At 40.4% G+C, this 24,338-nt stretch overlaps 1 protein-coding gene across 3 annotated transcripts; it reads right to left on the reverse strand.

Annotated features, from left to right (window-relative positions):
- Positions 1-1,023: 1,023 nt before the first annotated feature.
- adam28 (ADAM metallopeptidase domain 28) lies at positions 1,024-19,132 on the reverse strand. Of its 3 annotated transcripts, XM_020590693.1 has the most exons (23): positions 19,050-19,132; positions 18,663-18,740; positions 16,290-16,378; positions 16,069-16,148; positions 15,594-15,672; positions 15,311-15,387; positions 12,637-12,820; positions 12,458-12,520; positions 12,284-12,355; positions 11,892-12,061; positions 11,366-11,447; positions 10,692-10,825; positions 9,674-9,851; positions 8,098-8,187; positions 7,130-7,325; positions 6,348-6,450; positions 6,078-6,234; positions 5,816-5,896; positions 4,352-4,439; positions 4,153-4,249; positions 4,002-4,071; positions 3,821-3,916; positions 1,024-1,858 (listed from the first exon to the last, which is right to left on the reverse strand). In XM_020590693.1, the coding sequence occupies exons 2-23, from the start codon at positions 18,718-18,720 to the stop codon at positions 1,826-1,828; spliced, it is 2,277 nt and encodes a 758-aa protein (XP_020446349.1). In that variant the 5' UTR covers positions 18,721-18,740; positions 19,050-19,132; the 3' UTR covers positions 1,024-1,825. The 3 variants fall into 3 exon arrangements, with proteins under 3 accessions (XP_020446349.1, XP_020446350.1, XP_020446348.1); XM_020590694.1 differs by lacking the exon at positions 19,050-19,132 and having other exon boundaries at positions 16,069-16,145; positions 18,663-18,801; XM_020590692.1 differs by lacking the exon at positions 19,050-19,132 and having other exon boundaries at positions 18,663-18,801.
- Between the last annotated feature and the right edge of the window lie 5,206 nt (positions 19,133-24,338).

Consider the following 24,338-nt stretch of genomic DNA (forward strand, 5'->3'; position numbering starts at 1 on the left):
TGTGTATTTTTTTTTTTTTTTTTTGATTTTTTCCCTCCCCTATCCACTCAACCCAACCAGTCAAGGCAGAACGCCTTTCTGCTGCCCACCACGAGCTGGGGTCTGTTGGATTTTTCTTCAGTTAAAGGGGGTTTTTCCTCCCCACTATTATCAAGTGCTTGCTCAAGCGGGATTTGTTAGTTTTTTTTATAATTCTGTCAGGTCTAGATCTTGTGATTTGGCACTGTACAAATAAAGTTGATTTAAATTGTATTAACAGGTAGCCCATTGCTAATAACTTAGTCTCCTTGTTCTCTGTTAATAGACTGGGAAAATGAAGAAATACTGACACACCATCAATCTCTAAGCCTGACTGGAAATACATTTGCACATTTTACTTATACTACTGTGACAATGTAAAAGCATAGCAGTATTAACTTTATAAACCCACTATGGCTATGTTAGCTACCAGTTACAGCTTAACAGCTAATCTGATACAAGACACTAACCACATAAACAACCAACTCCCCAACCAGTGGAGGCAGAAGGCCGCCCACCAAAAGCTGGGGTCTGTCTGAGGTTTCTTCTGTTAAACACAGTTTTTCCTTCTCACTCTGACCAAGCACTAGGTGAGAGTGGGAAGGGGGATTTGTTCGAGATTTCCTTTATAATATTAATAATAGTAAGGTCTAAACCTGACTATATATAGTTTCCTAAGATGACTTTTGTTATGATTTAAATAAAATAAAATTGAAACTGAAATTTACACTAGCACATTTTTTAATGAAAATGTTTTTTGTACACTCAATATAATCGTAATACTCTGCTCACATTCTTTTTTCAGAATGTTTATGACACATCCCAGACATCGGACATCCCAGAAATTTTTTTTACAAATTAAAGGAGCATCACATGCTTTAAATACAACAGTTCCTGATGATTCTGAAAAGGTGTCAGTCCAATCCAGTTTTGGAGTTCTGTGTGGAACGTATCAGATTTGGCTTTTTTCTCTGCTTTTTTTGTGTTGTTCAATGCAAACAGAAGAAATAAACATGAGAATACCAAAGAATTTGTGATTGCAACAATTTTCCGGGTGAAGTGGTTCCTGACAGAAATACAGGGGTGCCAATAGTGTTTTTGCCATGATTGTAGGAACAAGCTTGTCAAAAGTTTTTTTAAAATCTTAAGTAGTGCGCTGATTGTAAATACCATAACAACAGGAGTCATGGTGACATTTCATTTAATAGGAAATGAACCTAACCTTAGGCAGACAACATGTTGCAGGTCTACATTTGGATTCTGAGATGTCTAACATAATCTCTCTAAGTCTAACTGGACCCCCTCTCAACAAAGCATTAATAGGAACTCCTAGCAGATCTGACAACACTATCCCATTGTTGTATTTTCTTATTTTAGTGTTTTCAAGACAGACATTGCTTGGGATTTCACTAGAAATGTTGACGTGTAGCACATTACAAAACTAAAATATTGTGCTATTGCTTTTCCTGAACAGTTTAACAATTAAATCCACTCTTGTGCAATATACAAATAGAAATATAAAATCAAAGAACACATGTCTAACATTCAGGGCCAGGGCTGTTTCTGGCTGCATGAACCCCAACCCTATAGTATAAGAAAGCGTCTTAAAAATAGAAAAGTTTGTTCAAGCATATGGCATGCAAGTAACAATTTACAGTCCAGTTTGTCCATCTTGCACATCAGTGGCATGCATGCACACACAGAGGAAGCCACTGTGACAGGATGACTTAAATAGAAATGTGTCTCTCATTGGGGACAATGGACAACGTCTCCCCAGGTTCATTTGCAGGTGGCACTGCATCACACATCAGACCTGTGGATTAGGCACCAGCCTCAGAGCCTGGAGGACAAACCAAAGATATGTATTAATTGACTAAGCCTAAAAGAAATGTTACAGTTATTCACTTTCTTGCAGATAGTTAGACTGGGTGATTAATACAGCCCTCGTGTCAGTTTGTTAAATACTAAGCTTCAGCCAGCAGCATTAGCATATAAAGACAAGAAGTGTGGGGAAACCGTTACCCTGCGCCAGCACCTCACCAGTTAACTGTTATATACACTGCTCAAAAAATTAATACAACACTTAAATGGCTAAACTGGCTCTTGATGAATGAATTATTCAAGTAGAAAACCTTCACTAATGTACTGTATATGTATAATTTGTTCAAAACTAAATAACATAATAGCGGTCAATGAAAGCCAAACTCATCAACCTATGGAGGGCTATATTCAAAATCACACTGAAAATTTAAGTGAAAAATTTAAATCACAGGCTCATCCAAGTTGCATGAATCACAGCAACTTATAATGTGACTCAGAAGTGTGTACGGCCACCGTGTGCCTGTATGCACTTGCAACAACATTTGGGCATGCTCCTGATGAGTCAGTGGATGGTGTCCTGGGGGATCTCCTCCCCCACCTGGATAAGGGGATTAGTGAACTCCTGCAGCCTGTAGTGGTGCTTGGTGGTGTCGGATATAATGTCCCATAGGTGGAATGTGAGAGCCAGTCAATGGCGTCAATGCCTCGGTCATCCAGGAGCTGCCTACACACTCTAGCCATGTGAGGCTGGGCATTTTCCTGCACCATGATGAACCCAAACTGGTCATGCTCGATGATGTTACAGGCAGCATAATGCTCATCGTGGCGTCTCCAGACTCTTTCAAGTTTGTTACATGTGCTCAGTATGAAACTGCTATCATTAGTGAAGAAAAAGGGGCACCAATGGCAGACCTGCCAAATCTGGTGTTCTCTGGTGAATGCCAGTTGAGCTGCATTGTGCTGGGCTATGAGCACAGGTCATACTAAAGGATGTCAGGCCCTCATGCCACCCTCATAAAGTCTGTTTCTGACAGTTTGGTCAGAAACATGCGCACCAGTAGCCTGCTAGAGGTCATTTTGTGGGACTCTTGCAGTTCTCCTTCTGTTCCTTCTTGCACAAAGGAACAGATATTGGTCCTGCTGCTGGACTGCTGCCCTTCTATGGCCCTGTCTAGCTCTCCTGGTGTAACGAATGGTCTCCTGGTATCTCCTCCATGCTCCAGAGACTGTGCTGGGAGACAAACCAAACCTTCTTGCGACAGCAATGTATAGATGTGCCATCTTGGAGTAACTGGACTACCTGTGCAACCGGACTGGGCTGCAGGTACTGCCTCATGCTACCAGTAGTGATAAGGACACAGGCAAAACACAAAACTTGAGAAGAATCAGTCAGGAAGGATCAGGAGAGAGCATTTGTCTGTGGCCACCACATACAAAACATTCCCTTTTTTGGGGGTTGTCTTATTTTTGCCTCTCCATTGCACCAAAGCAGGTGAAAATGATTCACAATCACCTGTGCCTCCTAAGTGGACAGATTGATATCCCTGAAGTTTAACAGACTTGGTGTTATACTGTGATGATCAAGTGTTCAATTAATTTTTTGAGCAGTTTTAGCTCACACAAAAAAAACATTAGGTTATGATTTTACAGGGTTATGTGTTGGACTATTTCTTGGCAGGTGTCAGTGGCAGGTTAATCAAGTGAGATATAACATTAATTAATAGGTTGTAAAGGTGTCGGTGAGTAGATTTTGTTACTTTTGGACAGAGCTAGCTGCTTCCCTGTTTCCAGTCAAGCTAACTGGGTGCTGCCTTCATATTTGCAGTACAGATATGTACCAATGAATGTGACATTGATCCTTGCATCTAAAGCAAAATGTCCCAAAATGTCAAATTGCTGCTTTAACATACTCAGCTAGTCAACTTACACATTTTATACCCAGTCTGTGTGCAGTTAAACACTTCAAAGAAATCAGAGTTACCTGACGTGCAGCTATGTAGTTTGGTCCCGTGGGTTTCAGTCTGTTCCCAGCTGGAGGTGGTGGAGGTGGTGGTCCTCTGGGCTTTGGCCTTCCAGCCTAAAAAGTCAGGTATTGTCAGGAAATGCATGAAGTAGTTATTTGATGTATCCCAACTCCACCACATTATATTTCACCACATTACCTGTGGCACTTGTACAGGCACTTGTTGAGCATAGATGCTCACTGCTGGCTGCTTCCTTTGAGTGTGTGCACTGTTATGAAAAGAGGCATTTAATCAGCTGGCTTGCAACAACTGCAAATATGAGCATAGTAAAAAAAAGATAATTACTCACATGGGTCTTTGCCTTCTTTTCCAGGCGAGCCCTACCACAGCAGCAATGATGCCTAGAACCACTAGTAAAACTGCCACTATGATAGCAGCAATTACTCCTGCAAAAACAAAAGGCAGCAGTACAACATCAGTGCTCCTTTGAGAAATGTAAAATTCCATATTTATATGTGCATGTGTGTATTTTAATGAACAGTAGGTACCAGGAGAAAGAGATTCTAAATCTTGTGAATCACAGTTAGGTGGCAGCCATCCAGGCTCACACTGACATTCACTCCTGTGATTACACACCTGGAAAACACACAGGAGTTAACACAATTATCAGATTTTATCAAATGTGTTGTTTACTGGCACCATTGAGCAGCAGCACCCTTGTTACCACATGATGCCACTAACAATGTATTAACTACGATTTCACACACTGTCTAATAAATCTGGTGAGGAGGAACTTCCCCAGGAGCAGGAACCTTTTTTTGAAAGATGTCTGTAGTTCCTCTGTCTGCATTTCCACCAGAGCACCCCCCAGAACATCGTTGACTGGTTAAATACGGTGCTCTAAGATGTGAACATTTCACTCATGTATGCAAGTAAAAATCAGAGTGTGCCAGTGTGAAAAATTATTTGGGCGCAACTACCTCCAGTTCCATGGGTTTTCAGTTTGTAAAGAGCTTTTTATCAGTAGGCCTACACAAAGAGACCAGTGAGTGAGCTTAGTGGATTGGAAAATGTGATTTTGGTGTTTGTAGAGTGGCGATTCCTGGTGTTTGACCTGAGGGCAGAGGTTAGCTCCTCTACACACAGCGCTCAGGAAGCAGAGGCTGCAGATGAGTGGATGACATCGGTGAAGTGAAACATTAATTAACAATCCTTATGCTCATTACTGTACTTGCAATAAAACCCCAGCCATTAAATAATACACCTGTTAAATGAGCATAAACTTGCAGAAAAGCGATCATTTCAAATATGCCTGCAGTCTGTCCTTCAATGCTGTGGCATTCACTGCCGACCACTGGACTTTTACATCAGCAGGCTAATCTGTTCAATTGTCCCTGGGCTTCAGCCCTGCTGTGGAAATGTGCTGGAGGGTCTTGTACCCCAGGGACAGTTTTCTGCTGTCTACAGCATTTCTGTTGTTATTCCAGCTTCTTTACCTTGTGTTGTCAAAATACAGTACATAAATTAGCCTCCCCTCCATCACATAGCAAAGCTTATACGAAGTGTTTTTTGATCCATGAGTCGTCGTTTCAAACAGCCAGCCATAGAGGAGCTCTGGTCTGCTAAAACTCTGAAACAGTGGCTGCCAGACCAGAGAGGTCATGTTCTTTTGCACAGTGTCTGTCAGTCTCCAACCTGGATTAACTTATTCATCTGTGCCTTAGACCTCCTTTGTTGCTCAAAATGATTAAAAACACATTGGTGAAACACACCACAAAACCTGGGTGGCACATTTCCTATTTACAAAACACCAGATCTGCATATTTGTTAAAAATGTTGCCCCCAAAGCTCCAAATGACCATTACTTTTTACAGCATCTAAAACAAGTGAGCTCTCTGCTTTTTTACAGTCCACTAGCTCCTCACACTTTCACGTCTGATCCTCAAGATTAGATTAAATTCAACTTTACTGTCGATTCCACTAAATTCTGAGCAGCACTGGCATGTACTTACCGCGTGACCTGGGCATTTTGCAGAACAGTTTATGTTTCTGTAAGCTGTCTCAAGATCCATGCACTGGTATTGGCTGCACACCTTGGAAAAAATAGTCATTGGCATTTAATAGACACCCCAGGAATCGATTACTTTGATACACTGTAGATTTACAACTGCAATGTCTCAGCAAGTAGATTTTGGGGTGATTTCTCATCTTACTGTGGTGCAGTCATGAATACAAAACACATGTACAGCATTTTAACAGACAATAACCTATTACCTTTCCATCCCCACATTTAGTCCCATGATCCACCTGGCCATTATCTTTGGTGTAGTCATCAAAGAAAGCTGCCTTGCAGTTACTGACCTTGACCATGCGGCCATAGTTTGGGTTGTCATTACCGTTCTGACAGAAGAGCTTCCCACAAAATTTGTCTCTACAAAAACAAGAGAAAATCACTACGTGTATGTATTCACATAAGAGCAGGTATTCCAACGTATTCTCAAAAAGAAAAAAAGAAAAAACAATATAAACTTTGCTGTGACCTACTGTTTCTGACAGGGGATGTACTGGTTCTGCAGACGGCTGCAGAAAGCATAGTACGTTCCTCTGGTGTTCTGGTCATAGCAGAATGAAGGAGCCTCTGTAGCACCTAACGACAAGGAGGTTTTACATGACAATATAGTCTTTCATTTATTGTCTAGGTCTTTTTAGATAGCAGGGATACTAAGTGTGTTTTGACATCCTGTTTAAGTTATAGTTGTCACGCTCCTGCCCCTCTTGCTTCCTGTCATGCTTTTATTTTCACATTACGTCCTGTTTTGTTTCACTTCAATTTTGGCCCTTTTATTTAATCATCATTAGTTCACCTGCTCCTTATTGTTTGCACCTGTTTTTTACTTCTATTTAGGCAGCGTCCTCCCACCAGGACACTGCCAGATTGTTCTAGACCCCAGCGCTGACTCTCCAGCATTTATACCTTGCCTGACTCTCTGTTTCTGACCTTGGATTACTGTTTTTTGACCACCGTGTTTTGCCTATGCCCTCCCAGATTCTGATCGCCTGCAGTGTACCGACCTTCTGATTTTGTCCCCCTTGACCTCGAGTTTGGATCCCCTGGCTATACCTGTTTACCGGCGCTGACCCTGGACTGTCTTATCGACCTGATTGATATCCTGGACTTTGTGTTAGTTGTTTTGCTTACAACAAGTAAAGAACTTGTTGCTACCTCGGTTCATCTGGTTTTTTAATTGAGTTCACCACAACTTCTGTTTGGCATCTGTACACGCCATACCTGACAATAGTTGTCCAAAATTCACATAGACACTCACCTGGTCCATAGAGCCTGACACACTGGTTTGGCCTCTGTGGACACTGGCCATTGTAGCAGTATCCCAGGTCTTCCTGGCATGGGAGGCCATTCACAGCAAAGACATCCTCAGGACACGTGGCGCTTGTCCCATCGCAGTACTCTGCCAGATCACACTCATCGTGCTGTGTGCGGCACTCCTTAGAGCGAGGCGAGATCTGTGTCGAGAGTCACAACACATTCAATCAGATTACATACAGTATCGTGCCATAGATTACTTGCTTAATGCTTTACAAGAGTACTAGTATGTAAAGTACTATGAAACTGCTTCAGTGTATGAATTGTGCCACATAAATAACATATTAACTTATATAACGTAGTTAAAGTTAACTTTTGAGGCTAATATACAGTTGCTAAATAACACATCCAGCAGACAGAGAACAACATTAGTGAGGGTAGTAAAACTATAATTAGTTAATTATAATACAATTACACTGAAAGATGGATCAGTTTGGTATCTGAAGTTTAACTAATGGATACAAGATGTCTCCCTTTTCTATAATGTTCATTGTCAGTGTATGTGAAGAACAGGCTTCAGATTTCTACATCATACCTGTGTAAGATGCATGACTGGCTTCTAAACTAGGTGGTGCAAAATTCCACTCATATAGTATATACACTTCTTAAACTCAGATTTAAGGCTTTGTGCATACAAATGTACTGTCGGCAGATGAACATGAAAACAGCCTTCAGATGTGTGTCATTCTGCACCATGGAGCTCAAACATCACTAAGTGAAGCAACAGTAAGAAAAACCCATGTCTGACTATAATGTGAAGTGAGAGCAAGGTCAAATATCTGTAATATCTCAAATTCCCACTAGATGGCTGTGGAGGCTCAAACATATTCAGTAAAGGAAAATTTCAGGAAAAATAGAAGGAAATTAAGCTATTGCATCAAACTCAGCATTTGTTAATTTATGTTTACTCACTTTACAGTCGTCACAGCACTCGCCATCGGCACACTGTGAACCCTGAGTGAGGGTGCAGGTGGTGGCATTGCAACATGGGTTGGTGCACTCCTGGATGGACAACATAGAAGTCAAGCTTGTGCTCTGTCATGCTCTGTTAAACCTGCTTCTGTTATGGTCAGTAATGTTGCTGTGTTTTTTCTTTTTTTTAGATTTAGTTGATTGTGTGTGTTTGTGTATATATCTGGGCGGATCTTGTATCATGCTTTCTCATCCTGCTCAATAATAACCCAGGTGAAAGAAATACACTGTAGGGATTTGGAAGGCACTATGGTACATTTTCTGAGAACTACTTTCCTCTCATTCTTGGATGCTTTCTTGTGGTTTTTCTATTGTAATGCTTGTATATTGTACACCATAGAGCTTGTCTATGGATCTGCTGAACACCAGCTGAGGAAAAACAAGTCTGAGCATATTCACAGCTCAACATAGTTCAGACTGGAATGTACCTCTTGATGGAAATTGCATCTTTTACTGTCACACTTTACATTCCAAATGAGATTAAGGTGGAATCTACAAAAGGAACCAGCCGTCTGCACAGCTGCTTGAAATGAGGCTTTGTAAACTGTGGAGCAGTTCAATTAATCTATACTGTCAGTAGCCTATACTTGTGCCTGAGAAACACAGTTTTGTCATTTCAAGACAGTGCACCTTGTTGAAAATGATTAAATGTGTATATAAATAATTGTAAAAGTATTGTGGAAAATTATTTTAAAAGCCAGGATAATTAAAGTGTAAACTGTTGTTTACCCAGTAATCATACTGACATACTATAGTGTGCAGCCATTTAGGCTATAACATAGTAAGCAGCTGGTGGTTAGTGGAGTTTCTGAGCCCAGCTGTATGGGCTCCAAGACCCAACACAGTAATCAAAAATCTTAAAAAGAGGTTTGAGATAACACATAAGTTCACATTTATGTGTCTGCTTTCATTCACTTTTAGAAGACAAACTCAAATGATTTTAGAAATAAATGTGTCGGTGCACGTCGGGCAGTTCCATCATATGACACCTCTGGCAACAGACCTAACAGAAAGAGCCAAGATCAGACACGGAAACAAAGTGTTGAGCAATGACCTTAAGACAGATAATTTGTCTCAGCACACACAAACATGGTTTGTTTATTTAATATAATACTGTGGGGCAGCAGCAAGGCTTATGGTTAACTGAGCAACCTTGGGGACTATTAGGGATCTTGGCCAAATTAGATCATCAGAAAGTCTGTTGCTAGTGAGTAAAAAGCTGCCTGACAGTGCTGGTCAACAACTAAAGCCTCTTTGATCCTTCAATCATGTGCAAATCATATTATTTTGCAAACATATTACCAGGCAAAGTTCACCCAGTTTAGTGGAACTATAACAGCTGTTCGCACATTTGTTTATAATGCTTCTCTTCCTACAAGATCTTTCACAGTGTAATTTTAGGTACACTTCAGCATTTTGATTTTATAGAACAGTGCCAAAAAGAAAAGCAATTTCCTTAAAGGAATCAATGCAACAATACAAAATCATTTTAGTCTTCAGTGTCTTGATTATTTACCTCCACAGTGCCACAGTCACACTGCTCTCCTTTCTCCACAAACCCGTTCCCACAGACTGAAGGAGCAACCACACTTCTGTAGTTGGGTTTGTCCAGTAGGCAGGTGGGGTTTCGGTTGGTCAGGAATTTCTCATAGCTATTGGCACTGCAGGTACTGAAAGTCCGAGGAATGTTTGAGCTGTAGAAAAACATATTTTCCATGTTACCTCTATAGTCACATTCTTTGAAAATTCTACAAATGAAGTTTAGCTAAACATATGTTTACAGAGGTTACACAAGTTTTGCCTTGTGTACTTCTCCTTCAGTCACGTTTCCTAACTGTGCATATGACAAATAAACACTTTGACCTTTGACTCTGAAAGAACGCACACCGCTACTTGATTTTTTCATGCAATGGCATCATTTCAAGTTCAGTTCAGAGCCATGTTGGAGGGAGATTTTTGTTCTAATCAAACTATTCAGACCACTTCACACAGCTCCCTCTGAAGCCACAAACACACTACTACACACAAACCTTAATATATCAAAATAAAATTCCCTTTTCACAAATGCATTAAAAAGTTTCCAGTACCTGGAAACATACTTTGATGTATAAAATGGATGGTGTTCCCCTTTTAAAGACCTGCTATTCTTGTTTGTGTTTGGCCTATTAGATGTCAAACAGTGATCCACAAGAGGATGTGACATGTGAAAGCACAAGAGCACAAGCTTCCTAAGGAAAATGAAGGCTTAGCTTTGCATCCTGGCCCATTGAGGCTGCTGTGGGAGGATAATCTGCTATGATTTTCACTCTTATCAATTATTATTACTGAGGAACATCTTCTTCTATGGTTGTTGAATACAATAAATGGACAGAAAGTGACCCCTTGTACCAACAAATTAATATCAATAAAACATGCAGATACAGTAAATTCTATAAAATCTCCATCATCACGAGCTCATTATTTGTTTTACTGCCACAGTCGGTGCCTGTCCCACTTTTATAGACACACTTTGGCTCTTGAATGACCTTTCTTACCTGAGGGCTGCAGCCATGATGCAACTTTCTCCAGAACAAACACAGATACTGGAGTCATCGTGGTCCATTCCCAGGTTGTGGCCCATCTCATGAGCCAGTGTCGCTCCCACTGGAATGGCACCGTTATTGTGATCCTGAGAGGTAACAAACCACCAGTTACTACATTTCACTTTTATTCCCACTTTTTAAAAAGTCTGTTTAAAGCATACATCAAGGTTTGCCAGCTAACACATGATAAATTTATTTGATTCCTAAATCTGCTCTGCTTCTGAGCTTCTCTGTTCCCACGGTAGTCTAGAAGTGTGCTGCAGTATAGTGGAAGAGTTTCAAATAACTGTGAGAAAAATTCAGCACTTCCTCTTTAAAATAAAAGATTTGAGTTTTGCATACTTACTGATGATAGTAGGAAACTTGGTTGCCCACATTTGATTGTTTATGGAGTGGCAGGCAGAGTTACACACTGACTACAGAGACATTGGTTTGCTTCAGTTTCTGCACATACTGTAGCACTACAGCCATGCTAGCAGCCCCAGATACAGGCACAGTAATGCTTTTAAAGATGACAATGCTAACATTCAGTAGTGTAGTGTGTTTGCAAGCTAACATCTGCTATTTATCAAGCACTAAACACCAAGTACAGCTGAGGCTAATGGGAATGTCCTGGAACAGATTACCTGTATTACCCCAACAGAGAGACTGGAGCAAAGAGTTCCAACGTAAGCCAGGCCCACAGTTTGTCCCTCAAAGTCAATACCACTAAAGGACAAGGTAAGGAACACAAAACCATATTTATGCCTTGTTCATTTTGTGGAAGTCAAACATGGTCCGCAACACAAATACACACAAATTACACACAAGTTGCACAAGCATGTTGTAAAACACTAAGAACTGATGCATCAAAGCAGTAAGACTTGAGAAATAAAATGTGGGAGCTTCCATTTTCAGAAGAAAACCGGAGCTTGTAGCTTCCTTTGTAGTAACAGTATGTCAATATAGTCAGCATGACTGAGCTCACACTGGTTGTATTTATACAAAGAACCACATAGGGAACAGGAGCCAATACGTACACAACAAAAGTCTAAAAGGAAATCTTTCTCCATGCAATGCACTGTGATTTAAACATTAAGCTTAAGACACATTTTATTTAGTTAATTATCTGACATAATGTGAGACTTTTTAGTTAATAGAGGCTATTCAGACCTGACGAGATGTGCATTGTCATGCTTTATCCTTTTCACCAGATCAGAGTTCCTCCACTTTTCGAAAGCGCCCAAGTTTGCCCCAGCCGGGGGGGTCACAGTGATCAAGTCACCATTGGACCAGACCTCCAGCCCCACGAGAGCAATGAAAGTCCTCAGGGGTTTGTATACCTGCAGGATATCACCAGAAAGCAACCATGAGAAAAGAGACATCTACTTTATCGTCTTTAAATTTTGAACTAAACAGGAGATCAACCAATCTGCTGCATACAGACAGAAAAGAAAGACTACTGAGACTGTCCAATACACACAAACTTAAAATGCTGACCTGCGGACAATGGTTCTATGTCACTTGTGCTTTGCAATTTGCAGCAAAAATAGCAGCTGACTCACCATGTTGACAAAGTTCACAATTTCAAATATCTTCTTTCTCAGCTGTGTTTGATCTTGTTTCAGCTTTACATACTGAAAGAACATGTTGTCATATTAGAGCAAAGCCACATCCGCTTCCTCAGAAGCTGAATCATTGTAGATTACCCACATTATTTTACTATATGCATATTTTACCTCACGGTTATCTGCCACAAGAACAAGCTCGTTATATTTCTGCTGCTGGATGATAGATATACCCTGGGGGAGAAATAAATAAAACGTATATAGTCACCTTTTTACTATTCTATCTGACGTGACATTTAACCTCAGATATCTTAAAACATTGCAGGGTGTTGTGGCAGTAATGGTTTTACCCCTGATCTGGAGCGGCTGCGGCTTGTTGGGGGTTCATAGCCAGCGCTCCAGCTGGTGTTGGTGACACCACACACTCTAGGTGTGAAGTTGCTCTCATTGAATGTCATCACTGCATGATCTCCCTCATCGTCCCCAGACAGAGGCTCAATCAGGTACCTCTGGGCAGATATTCTGAAGTAACCCCTAAACCAAGATCATGCCAGTTAATCCTTTAGTTCTACAGGCTTTGCTTTAAGACAGAAATAAGTCCTTTGTCTGAGCCCAGGTATCTGCCACCTTGGCTTGAGGAGGAAAGTGTCTTAAAGATCAGTGCCTGTTGGTTCCATAAAATCCTGTCATTCAAAAAGAATCAACTTATCTCCACAAGTATCCATTATACTATATATACAATACAGCTGAAGTCAGAAGTTTGCATACAGCTTAGCTAAATATATTTAAACTCAGTTTTTCACAACTCTTGACATTTAACCCTACAAACATTCCCTGTCTTAGGTCAGTTAGTATCATTACTTTATTTTAGGAATGTGAAATGTCAGAATAATAGAGAAAAAGATTTATTTCAGCTTTTATTTATTCCATCACCTTCCCAGTGGGTCAGAAGTTTACATACTCTCAGTTAGTATTTGGTAGCATTGTCCTTAAATTGTTTAACTTGGGTCAAATGTTTTGGGTCACCTTCCACAAGCTTCTTAGAATAAGTTGCTGGAATTTTAGCCCATTCTTCCAGATAGAACTGGTGGAACTGAATCAGGTCTGTAGGCCTCCTTGCTCACACAAACATTTTCAGTTCTGCCCACAAATTTTCTGTTGGATTGAGGTCAAGGCTTTGTGATGGTCATTCCAATACTTTGACTTTGTTGTACTTGAGCCATTTTGACACAGCTATGGAAGTCTGCTTGGGGTCATTGTCCATTTGGAAGACACTGACCTAGCTTTAACTTCCTGGCTGATGTCTTGAGATGTTGCTTCACTATATCCACATAATCTTCCTTCTTCATGATGCCATCTGTTTTGTGAAGTGCCCCAGTGATCTTTGTACTCGTGCAGTATTGTTTGGACAGATGAACGTGGTACCTTCAGGTATTTGGAATTTACTCCCTATGGGTGGCTGTGGCTCACGAGGTAGGGCAAGTCATCTTCTGACCAGCAAGTTGGTGGTTCGACTCCCGGTGTCCCTGAGCAAGACACTGGACCCAGAATTGCTTCCGGTGGCTTGACTAGTGCTGGTGTGTGGCAGCCTTGTTGTCATCGGTGTGTGAATGTGTGTGTGAATGGTGTATGATCTCCTGTAAAGTGCTTTGGCCAGTCCCACACCCTGTGAAAAATGCACTATATAAATACAGTCCATTTACCAAGAAAGAACTTGACTTGTGGAGGTTCACTGTTTTGTGATCTTGGCTGATTTCTTTTGGTTTTCCCTTGATGTAAAAAAAAGAGGTAGTGAGATTTTTAAGCCTTAAAATACATCCACAGGTGGACTTCCTGTTGACTCAGTTGATGTCAGTCAGCCAATCAGAAGCTGCTAAATTCATGACATCATTTTCTGGAAATTTCCAAGCTGTTTAAAGGCACAGTTAAATGACTGTATGTAAACCTCTGACCCAGTGGAATTAATCTGTCTTGGAATTAAACAACTGGTGGAACTGACTTGGCAAAATGAGAGTTTGTTAACATGACATCTGTGGAGTGGATAAAAAAAAATCAGTTTTAATGACTTCAGCCTAAGTGGGTGTAAACTTCTGACTTACTTCTCAGAAGTCATTATCTTCTCTAGTAAGTGTACTGGTGGTGATTTTCAGATTGTCATCGCAACATTTATCTATAGGTCTGTCAATTGCCTATCGCACGAAGCAGAGACTGCCAATCTATCAAAGGGGTCGACTCCAAGACACACTTGTCACGCCTAGACCCCTTTTTCACATTTCGAGTTAATCTTTTTCCTTTGGTGCATTTCAAGTGTAATCACCATAGATAGCTGCTTAAATCAGGTAGATCATCTGTTAGCCTGTTTATACATTTTTTACTTTTTACTTGAATCACTTCTGATCTTTGCTTGAAGTGGAGGGAAAGTGCAGATACTCCCCTTATTCCCCTTATGTGCATGTGGGGTTAGATGTTTGATAATTAGTATATTGTATTTACAGCTTGCTCTGCCCCAACTTGGCCAAATTACAAATACAAGTTTATTTATTTATTATTTCAGTGATTTATTTGTAGGTTTATTATATTTATTTCTTCATTACTGACAGCAGGTAGGGTCAAAAGGCTCATGTTAGGAAGTGAAAATGATATGAGCCAATGGTCTTTGGGATATGTGTGATATCATTTTAGATGCATGTTTGGGGCACAACTGTTGTCCCCATTCACAATACTCTGTTCAAAGTAAAGTGCAACCTTAAAACATTTGTTGTTGCTACTACAGGAACTCAGGTCTATTGTGGAGGAGCTAAACACCCCCTCCGTTCCCATGCTGCACCTGTACAGAATCTTCAGCATTAAGTCATAAAACAGAAGTGGTGTCACCACCCGAGAGACTTGGTGGATCCAGTGCCACCAGTATGAAATGTTAGTCTGGAGCCCTGTTAAGTAGGAGGGATGTGTGGACAGTACGTTCTGTGAGCTGGCCTTTTTGGCATGTGGCATGTTTTAAAGACAGCTGGTTCGAAGGCTCACCTGAGTCCATCACAAGTGCTGATGCTAACAGATGATTCGTTGTCATTCACAATCTTCCCTTGATAGTAGCAGTGATCCTGGTAGACATGAGGATGAAGACTGGGTTATCACATAAGAATAGCCAAACTATTTACACTAGGTTAATTTTCTAGCATTTTCTCCAACATAATGTTTTTACACTTTGGTATCAGGGGCATCTTAAAGCATGTGCTTTAGAGTTAATGTCACATTGCCACATTACAGTATGAGGAAGTGAAACCTGCCTACAAATCTGAATACTTACAATGTCATCTGGTCTTGTGGTGACTCGAGTCCCATCTTCTTGATAATAAGTCTCAGTGTAGTCTTTGCTCAATAATTTACTGAAGATGAAAAATAAATAAATATGTTTATCAAAACAAACTTAACATGGAGTAAATGTGTGTCCAGTGACAAAGAAAAAACAATGACATGAAAAGCATTATTTTGTGAGAAAAAATAAAATAAAATAGAACCAAGAAGTTACAGTGAAGAATTGGTTTAAACATAGACTCAGCTTCTTTTCATGTAATGACCTGCTTTGCTTAGCGAAGCGACAACGGTGGACCTATTCATGTTACAATATTTTAGAATTCTTTAACCCTGGATTACCTGGAAAGTTGGCTAGTTTACCGTTAATTTAACCCTGGATTACCTGGAAAGTTGGTTAGTTTACCATTGTGTATTGGTCTCATCTTATTATCTCTGACAGTTTAGAATTTAGGTAAGTAACAACTTACTCATTTCTCTTTAGTTCCATCTGTATGTCTTTTCCTCCTACGGTCAGTGCGTAGTTGATGGTTTCTGGTCTGAGGTTCTGCTGAAAAAAAAACAAGGTTGTGAAACTATTTACTCAGTAATATATTCTTGTTTTAAGTTTCTCATATTTTAAATACAGCTTGGCTGTGTGTGCAAAAACAAGTGTGATACAGACACTAACATCTAAAAAAGAAAAATGTACCTCTGCATGTCTTTTTCTGACTGAGTGAAGTCTGACGGGCCGAACCACCTCATAGTGCTTCACCTCTTCAAACTCATATCCATGGCTTTCTGTGGAGATACAGCATGTTATATTGTTTTATGATAGAAGAACATATATTCATTTCATAAGGAATTAGCATAGATATTTAGTGTAATTTTTAAACAGTAAATTCAACAATTAACCTTTTATTTTCCAAGTTTCCAGTTTTCCAAGTCCTGCAAATTAAATTAAATAAAATTTTTTAAGACGCGCTGCATGGAGCGGCAGCGAGTTCCAGTAGCTCTATCCTCTTTTGTTTTGTTTTTTTTGTTTGTTTGTTTTTTCTTTCCATGCTTTCTGAATTGGCCTATCAAGATCAGTGTGTGGTATCTGTTCTTATGGTGTGTTGTTGCTTGCTCTCTGTTGTTTTTGTCCATTACTGCTGCTGGAACACTGGAATTTCCCCACTGTGGGCTCAATAAAGTTCTACCTACCTACCTAAATGAGAACTACATCATTTTGCTTTGTCCTCTGATCATAGTTAAGGCGAAAAAGAAGCACTTGGCTAAACAGAGGAAACATGTGGTCATGGTTAAAAGCGAAAAGAAAGACACCATTAAAAGACACCAGCACTGACTGTGTGGTCTCCCACATGTCAGATTTTTAATTTGTATGTAACCTGTTCGTGTTTCTAGTTTGCAAAGGTGCAAATAGGATTAGATTCCAAAGATGACAGCTTATTCCTTTAACACTTCAAATTTGAAAAAATATAATAAAAGCAAGATAAGATGAGGGCAGCAAGTGTGTGTCTAATTACAACCGGAACCAGTAGCTCTTTTAAAAAAAAAATTCAGGTCTAATGTGTCCAGCCACCTCTTTTACATCAGAAAAACAATGACACCTGCTTCCCAGTGATTAAAAAGACTTATTTTAAAAAGCACAACAATTTTAGCAGTACAACAAATGAGGAAGTTTACAGACTGGATCCTGTAGAAGAAGGTTAGCTGTAGAGTAACGTACTGTATTTATATCATGCTTTGCAGTCGATTAAAGATCAGAGCAGATTGAGAAAAAGTTCTTTTCTGAACTGCCTGCCTGCTTTCTGGTGTGTGTGACTGGACTCAAAGCGTTAGCTAACCAAGCTGTACAATAATTAATGAATCTTCTATTATCCCAGTTTAACAACCCTTGACATATTAATAGGAAGTGTTTACAGTATCAACACAGTAACCAAGTCTCTCACATGAAAACTAGTGTTCAGTGAAGGAATTTGAAAACCTTATCATCAGGAACATAGAGGGTTTTGTGCACAGGAGAAAGTTTCAAATTAAAAATCCTGTTTTGTCCTCTGCTGCTTTTTTACTTCCAGGCTGATTCTTTTTGACTGTCCTGGTGCTACAGGACAGATGAGAGATATGGTGCTGTCAACTGTTAGTCAGTGAAAACTAGTGAATTAAATATTTTAGTTGCAACTTTTCATTCTTCGGTCTCATATTTGTTTGTAGCAGAGACAAAATGCCCCATATTTGTTTGTAGCAGAGACAAAATGTGGCAAACTATTTCCCTTAATAAGACAAAGCACACATCCTGTGTAATTCTTTGTGTTCTTAGTACATTTTGTCATTTCCTGATTTTGAAATCTTTTTTATAAGAAACTGTGTCATCACAGTGTCACAGTGTTTGTTTCATCAGTATTAGCTTCACCTGTGGTTTTTCTAAATTTGATCAGTGACATCCTCTGCCTCATCTTTACCCCATGTGATGTCTCAAAAAACTTTCTGACCAATAACTGTATTCCACCGTTAGCCAAAGCTGCTTGAAGGGAAATGACTCACTTGCTCTGAGTTGTCGTTACCTGTCAGTATTAGCTGATAGAGTTGCACCTAGGCTTTGTTGTGATCCAAAGACCAGCTCTGACACATGTGTCACAACATCAGCAGTGCATTTAGACTTGTGAAGCTTTATTAGATGGTAATGAGCTGTTATTGCTCAGCAGGGTGTTACACCAGGCTGGGCACACAGTCACCCCGCCTCAGCATTTCCTTTCTAAAGAAATGTTGCACAAGCGAATGCATTTGGTCTGGTGAACATTTCGTCCCCCAAAATTCCATTATCCCTAATACAGACAAGACAGACTTAGCCAAAGGCACATCAGCCATATTTTAGGGTGGACACAGGTATCATCCATTATCCTAAAACTGAAGGAAAGAACATCCACCTGCATTTTATTTGTAACACATTATATCATATTGTATCTATTTTAGTGAAAACACAAGTTCAGTTGCTTTGAATAAATAAGATAGGATAAACCTAGGCTTTAGTTATTGATTAGGCACTGCGCTGAGTGGAGGTTAACAGTATCCAGTGACTCACCTGAGAGCTTGAGTGAGGCATTTAGAATGAGGATCCACAATAGGAGTGTTCTCGTCATTGTAGTAGTGCAGACACTGACTGTAACAGAGCAGATCGGTGATCTGATCAGGTTTTATGTTGTCTACCTGCATCCTATGTTGCCGTTCTCGAGAGGCCACACCTTCCTAGACCTGTCACAACTACTTCCTTATCCTCATTTACAACACACTAAAACCAGCGTGAACACGCCCCCTGCTTCTCTTGAGGAATGCAGGAAGACAGCAACAGAAAGTGTTGTAGGCCAGGCTCAACTTGTGTTCTCCCATATTAGATTTCATGGCACACCTCCGCGTCTAATTTAAACAAAGCATGATGTGAATGTTCTGACAGTAGTTTTAAATCTCCTACCTTTTCAGTGGGTGACATTTTGGCTGTTTCTTCTTTCTTTGCTTAAACACCATAAGTCAGCTGTTTGAGTCATTGTGTTTTGTGGCTGACTGACTCACTTCACCAACAGTAGCCATACGGTAATTTCCACATACATCACGTTACTTTGACATCACCACATCAAGTGTTTGCCGAACTGAAACAGACTGAATATGAGTTCCATCCACAGCATTTCGGGTGCTGCTTCCTCTGTCCCTCACCCACATGGCTGGAGTCACAGCAGACTGTCTGAGGACAATAAGACCAATGTGTACACTCCCTCAGTGGCAGACTGGGGCAATTCAGGACACAGGGTCAGTGTGTGTGGTTCACTAGGTGGAGAATTAAAGTGACACAGTGTGACCATTTGACAGAAGTGTCAGCTTTCTTATCATTAATATAACAATACAATATCAGCTATATAATATTATATACTGTAACTATATATAATGCAGCTTGCAGTCAGTTCATGCAGTCATTCTTATTCTTAACACTTGGTGCCTTTGTGGTTTTTCTGAAAGTCACTTGTGCTTAGGAAGTACAAATGCAATATGTTTGCAGCCCTAGAATGATGCTTTTGGGTCAGTATAAACAGAATAGTAACACACAGAAGCTCAGCTGAAATTTAAAGAAATTATAAAAACACTTCCTGGATTAACAACCAATCTCTAGTTATCTAAAATATGCTTCTCTGGCTAGTGAGAGTCATACTGGTTTCATTCATGTAAACTGTAGTCATAAACTTTGGCTTATGCAGTTTTACGGTGTTGTACGCTCTACTCATAAAGCACATGACCTAAGTAAACAGCTGCCTCACAGCGAGCTTGGTGACTGCTCTGCCCTCAACCCAAAAGTCAGACCCTGGGTTTCTGGCTTTGCACTCTGGGTGAAAATACAGCTGGAAAATGAATTCTCAAAAAATCAGTCTCAATACCAGTTCTTAAAGGATACACCTGTATTAAAACAACATGCACACTGGTGCAACTCTTATGAAAGTGATCAGGGACCTTTTCTGTGCAATGATGCATCATGAAGTTCAGATAAAGTTAATTTGAGGCTTCAGCAGAGTTTCAGTCTGAGTATCTTCACCTCTTTGTGTTTTTTCCCCTGAGCAGTAGTGACACAATAGTAACACAATGAAGATACTTTGTAATATCATGAACCCATGTTGGTGGCTCTGTGAGGCTGTGCTCAGCCACAGCTGTGTTTTCAAATAAATGCTAATAGTTGCATGGCAACATATTCTCAATGGGTCCATTACCTGCTTGTGTGATGCCTTTGCTGTAATTTATGCAGTGCAGCCATCTACGGCACCAGATTTCACATACACACACACCAATGGTGGTACTGTCGCTGCAAGGCACTGCTGTGGCCATTGGGACCGATGTGGGGTTCAGCATCTTGCCCAAAGACACTTTGACACGTGGATTGGGTAGAACGGGAATTGAACTGCCGACTTTTTGAATGGGGGGATGACCACTGTACCTCCTGAGTCATAACCACCACAAGCTGACCACAAGTTGACCACAGCCTCATCAACTTGATATCCTATGGAAACCAGATTCAGTGGTATTACCCGCTCTGATTCACATTAAATTCAACTTCACATTTTCCTGTGTCATGATTATGGTCATCCTAACTCTAACCTGCAGCTGTATTACTACCAACAACTGGATTGATGTGGCACAGTAGACCATGATGAATCGTGGGATACATGTACTGTAGTTCTGAATATTGCTTGGTGTTAATATGAGAAATGTGGGTTAAGTACCGTATCCAGCATCCGCCACGTGGCACAGTCTGTACCACATTTCATGGTACTGCATCCAGTGTGTGAACCTATAACTCAATGTGTATCAGACTTTCTGTACTCACAAAACAGCAGCCATCAGTCATGCAGAATGTCATGTTTCTGAAATGTCATGTATTATGCAACTGTAGTAGCCATGATTTAAGTAGCAATCAGGCATCAGCATCTGAAAGCAGATGTTACTCTACTGATTCCAGCTATTATTTACTATGATGTTTTACAACATGTGATGTTCTGCGCAGGGTGGCATGGCGGAACATTGGTTAACACTGTCACCTCATAGCAAGAAGTGAACCAATTCAGGAATAAGCATAAGTGGTTAGTTGGGAATGAGGAAGTGAATTTATGACGTACATGTATTGCATCTACCAACCAGTACTGTGTGTACTAATCAATATTTTTAACAGAACCTTGGCTACAGTACACATCCACAGGGTAAATGTATTGTGTTTTAACTCTATAGTTGCTGTGAAGCTTTGAACAATGATTAAGCTAAATCTAAATGTCAGATTCTTTCTAGGTGATATTAAGATAGGCCCAGCTGTAAAAAAAACAAAACAAACAATGCCCATGCATCACTATGCTGAACTCCCAACTTACCTGCTCTTAGCTTTTTTTTTACAGTCTACAATGAAACAGCGTTTCTGACTGCATGTTGACTACCATGTGTTGGTGCTACTTTCACATAGCGCTTATGATGTTGGCCCAGACTCACCCCAGCTCCACTGGCACAGATGGGGCCTTTCAGCCAGGCTACATTAGGATGATAAGCATTATCAGTTACCTTTATTGACTTTTACCAGTGACCAACCTGAGGTCATAAAAGGCTGCACAAAATATTTTTTCCCCACATACAAAATACAGCAGAAACACTCCCCAGTGATTGTACAATAAATGGTCTTTGATTTGTTTGATCAGTTACTCTTTCCACATGGTTCTTCGCAAGAGAAACGCACCATCCACACAAAATGAAATGTACATGATTCATCTAAAAATTAAGTATGTCACAAACAGTAATACATCTAAATACACATCAAACTGCATTTTAATAATGTCTGTAATCAGCGGTGAGAAAGTACAGTACTCAAATATTACATTTCAGTAAAAGTTTGAGGTGTTTCTACTTTAAAAAAAAACAAGGTAAAAAAAAAAAAAAAAAAAAAAACACCACCAACAATAACAATAAAATCCTCCAAAGTAAATGACAAGCACACAAAACACAATGAGGTTCAAACCTGACTAGATAAGATACTAAAACAAGACAGCACGGTCAGGAATTTTCCATGGCAGAACCAAAAACATAAGGACTATAGATAATCAAATAACAAGAACAAAGGAACTGACAAACCAGAGCTGACATGACCAGAGTCCAAAAATAAAAAGCACAGAGGAGGAACAAGAAGAGAGCAACAGTCAAGATGGAGCAGGAGCAAAAACACAGGGTGAAATGAAGGCGGCAACTATGGAGACAAACACCACGAGCAAAAAGAGCATGCACACGCATGAGATTCAGAATAAGCAAAACTTTATGGATTTCCACATGGAAACAGCTTGGTACCAGTTGCTCAAGATTATAGAAATTGTAGGCTATAATTATACAGGATTATAAGAAAGCAGTGGGGCGCAGTCTGGAGTATCAGTGCAGATGTCAAATGCATTTGCCGGGAGGTGGAATGAACACAACAATCAAGATGCCATGTGAAAGCTTCCTGGGTGTCTAATATGGACATTGTCCCACTGCTGCAGTTCAGAACTCTGGCACAAAAACGTGCCTTCACAGTAATGTGACCAGGCTGGAATCTGGAGTATCAGTGCAGATGTCAAATGCATTTGCCGGGAGGTGGAATGAACACAACAATCAAGATGCCATGTGAAAGCTTCCTGGGTGTCTAGTATGGACGTTGTCCCACTGCTGCAGTTCAGAACTCACAGTAATGTGACCAGGGTGGATCCATTTAATAAAAGCAGAAAGCCCATTCAAATACACCTTAAATCTCCCTTTCTATCAGTCTCTGTTGTCAGGATTCATCTCTTTTCCCTTGTCATTTTTTGTACAGAGTATCAGTATTGGTATCAGTGATAGCCTGAGTTTTAGTTGGTACTAGATTAGAAAGGTAACAGAGGAGGAACAAGAAGAGAGCAACATCACTTTTTTGCTCCTTTGTCAGTGTGTGGACAGTTTTTATAGTAATGGTACTGTTTTATTTTTTGAAAGGCCTGGATTTAACAATTATTGTTACATTTACTTAAGTAAAATTCGGAGTAGAACTTTCACCACTCTCTGTAAGTGAATATATACCTGATGATAGATGAGCAAAAAAAATGAAAGAGAAAGTGACGGTGAGTGGAAAAGAGCTTACCTAGACTGCCCGGTGCAGCCATCACAAACACAGCAAACGTATTTTCTTAGATCATTTTCATTCTCACTCACATTTCAGGAACATCATATAATGGATGGCTCATTCTTCTGACATGATTTCAGAAATATTACTGACCACTGATGACCCGGTCTGTGATTCAGTTAGAGTGCACATATGAATCATTATTCATCACTGATTTAGGGCCAGCATGGAGGCACAGTGACTAATGATGTCACCTCACAGCAAGAAGGTTCTGGGTTTGAGCTTCATGACTGAATGAGACCTTTCACTGTTTGTTTGATTTTGCGTGTTCTCCCTGTGCCTGGGTGGGGTTTCTCCAGGTACTCTGGCTTCCTCCCACAGTCCAAACACATACAGGTTAGGTTGACTGGTGTGGGGGGTGGTCTTTCTCTATGTGTCAGCCCTGTGACAGAGTGGTGACCTGTGTACCCCGCCTCTTGCCCATTGGCTTCTCGAATTGGCTCCATGACTCTCCACAGGATGTGCGGTGTAGATAATGGATGGATGGATCACTGGTTTGTTCTTGACAACATCGCCACCAGAGAGCAGCCTCTTCATTTCATAGCCCTCCAGCTGCAGTGAACCTGGGCAGCCTGTAGTGGGCTCTCATGTAACATCAAATCACAGGTTTTGACATGGAGTCTTAAAGTCGTGTTGAAAAATCATTTCATATTGGAAACAGCAATTTTCATCAAACTGTTTTAAAATATTGAAATAATGGAAATCATCCCACTTGTATCAGTATGTTTGTGATTACAGAAGCTTTATTTTAAGTCACATTTTCACTTTTTTAATAAATCAAAAGTAGACTGCATGACTTCTTGATATGGTTATTGGTAGAGGATCTGCTCTGGCTGGCTGGATGCCAGCTGCCCACCCCTGGGGCTGATGGTGCTGCTGGATGGCCAGGCAGTGGGAGGACAGCTGGCTTGTGTGACTGGGCCTCTGCGGAAAATTGTGACTTTATTGACAGAGAAGGCATGACAGTGTAAATAATGTTGCTGATGGAGTCAAGCAAAGGACACCCCACTCTATTCCACACTGCTGGTCTGACCTTGATGAGCAACGATGAATCAGGAT

The sequence above is a fragment of the Monopterus albus genome, unplaced genomic scaffold, assembly GCF_001952655.1.
Source record: "Monopterus albus unplaced genomic scaffold, M_albus_1.0 scaffold12.1, whole genome shotgun sequence".
NCBI lineage: Eukaryota > Metazoa > Chordata > Actinopteri > Synbranchiformes > Synbranchidae > Monopterus > Monopterus albus.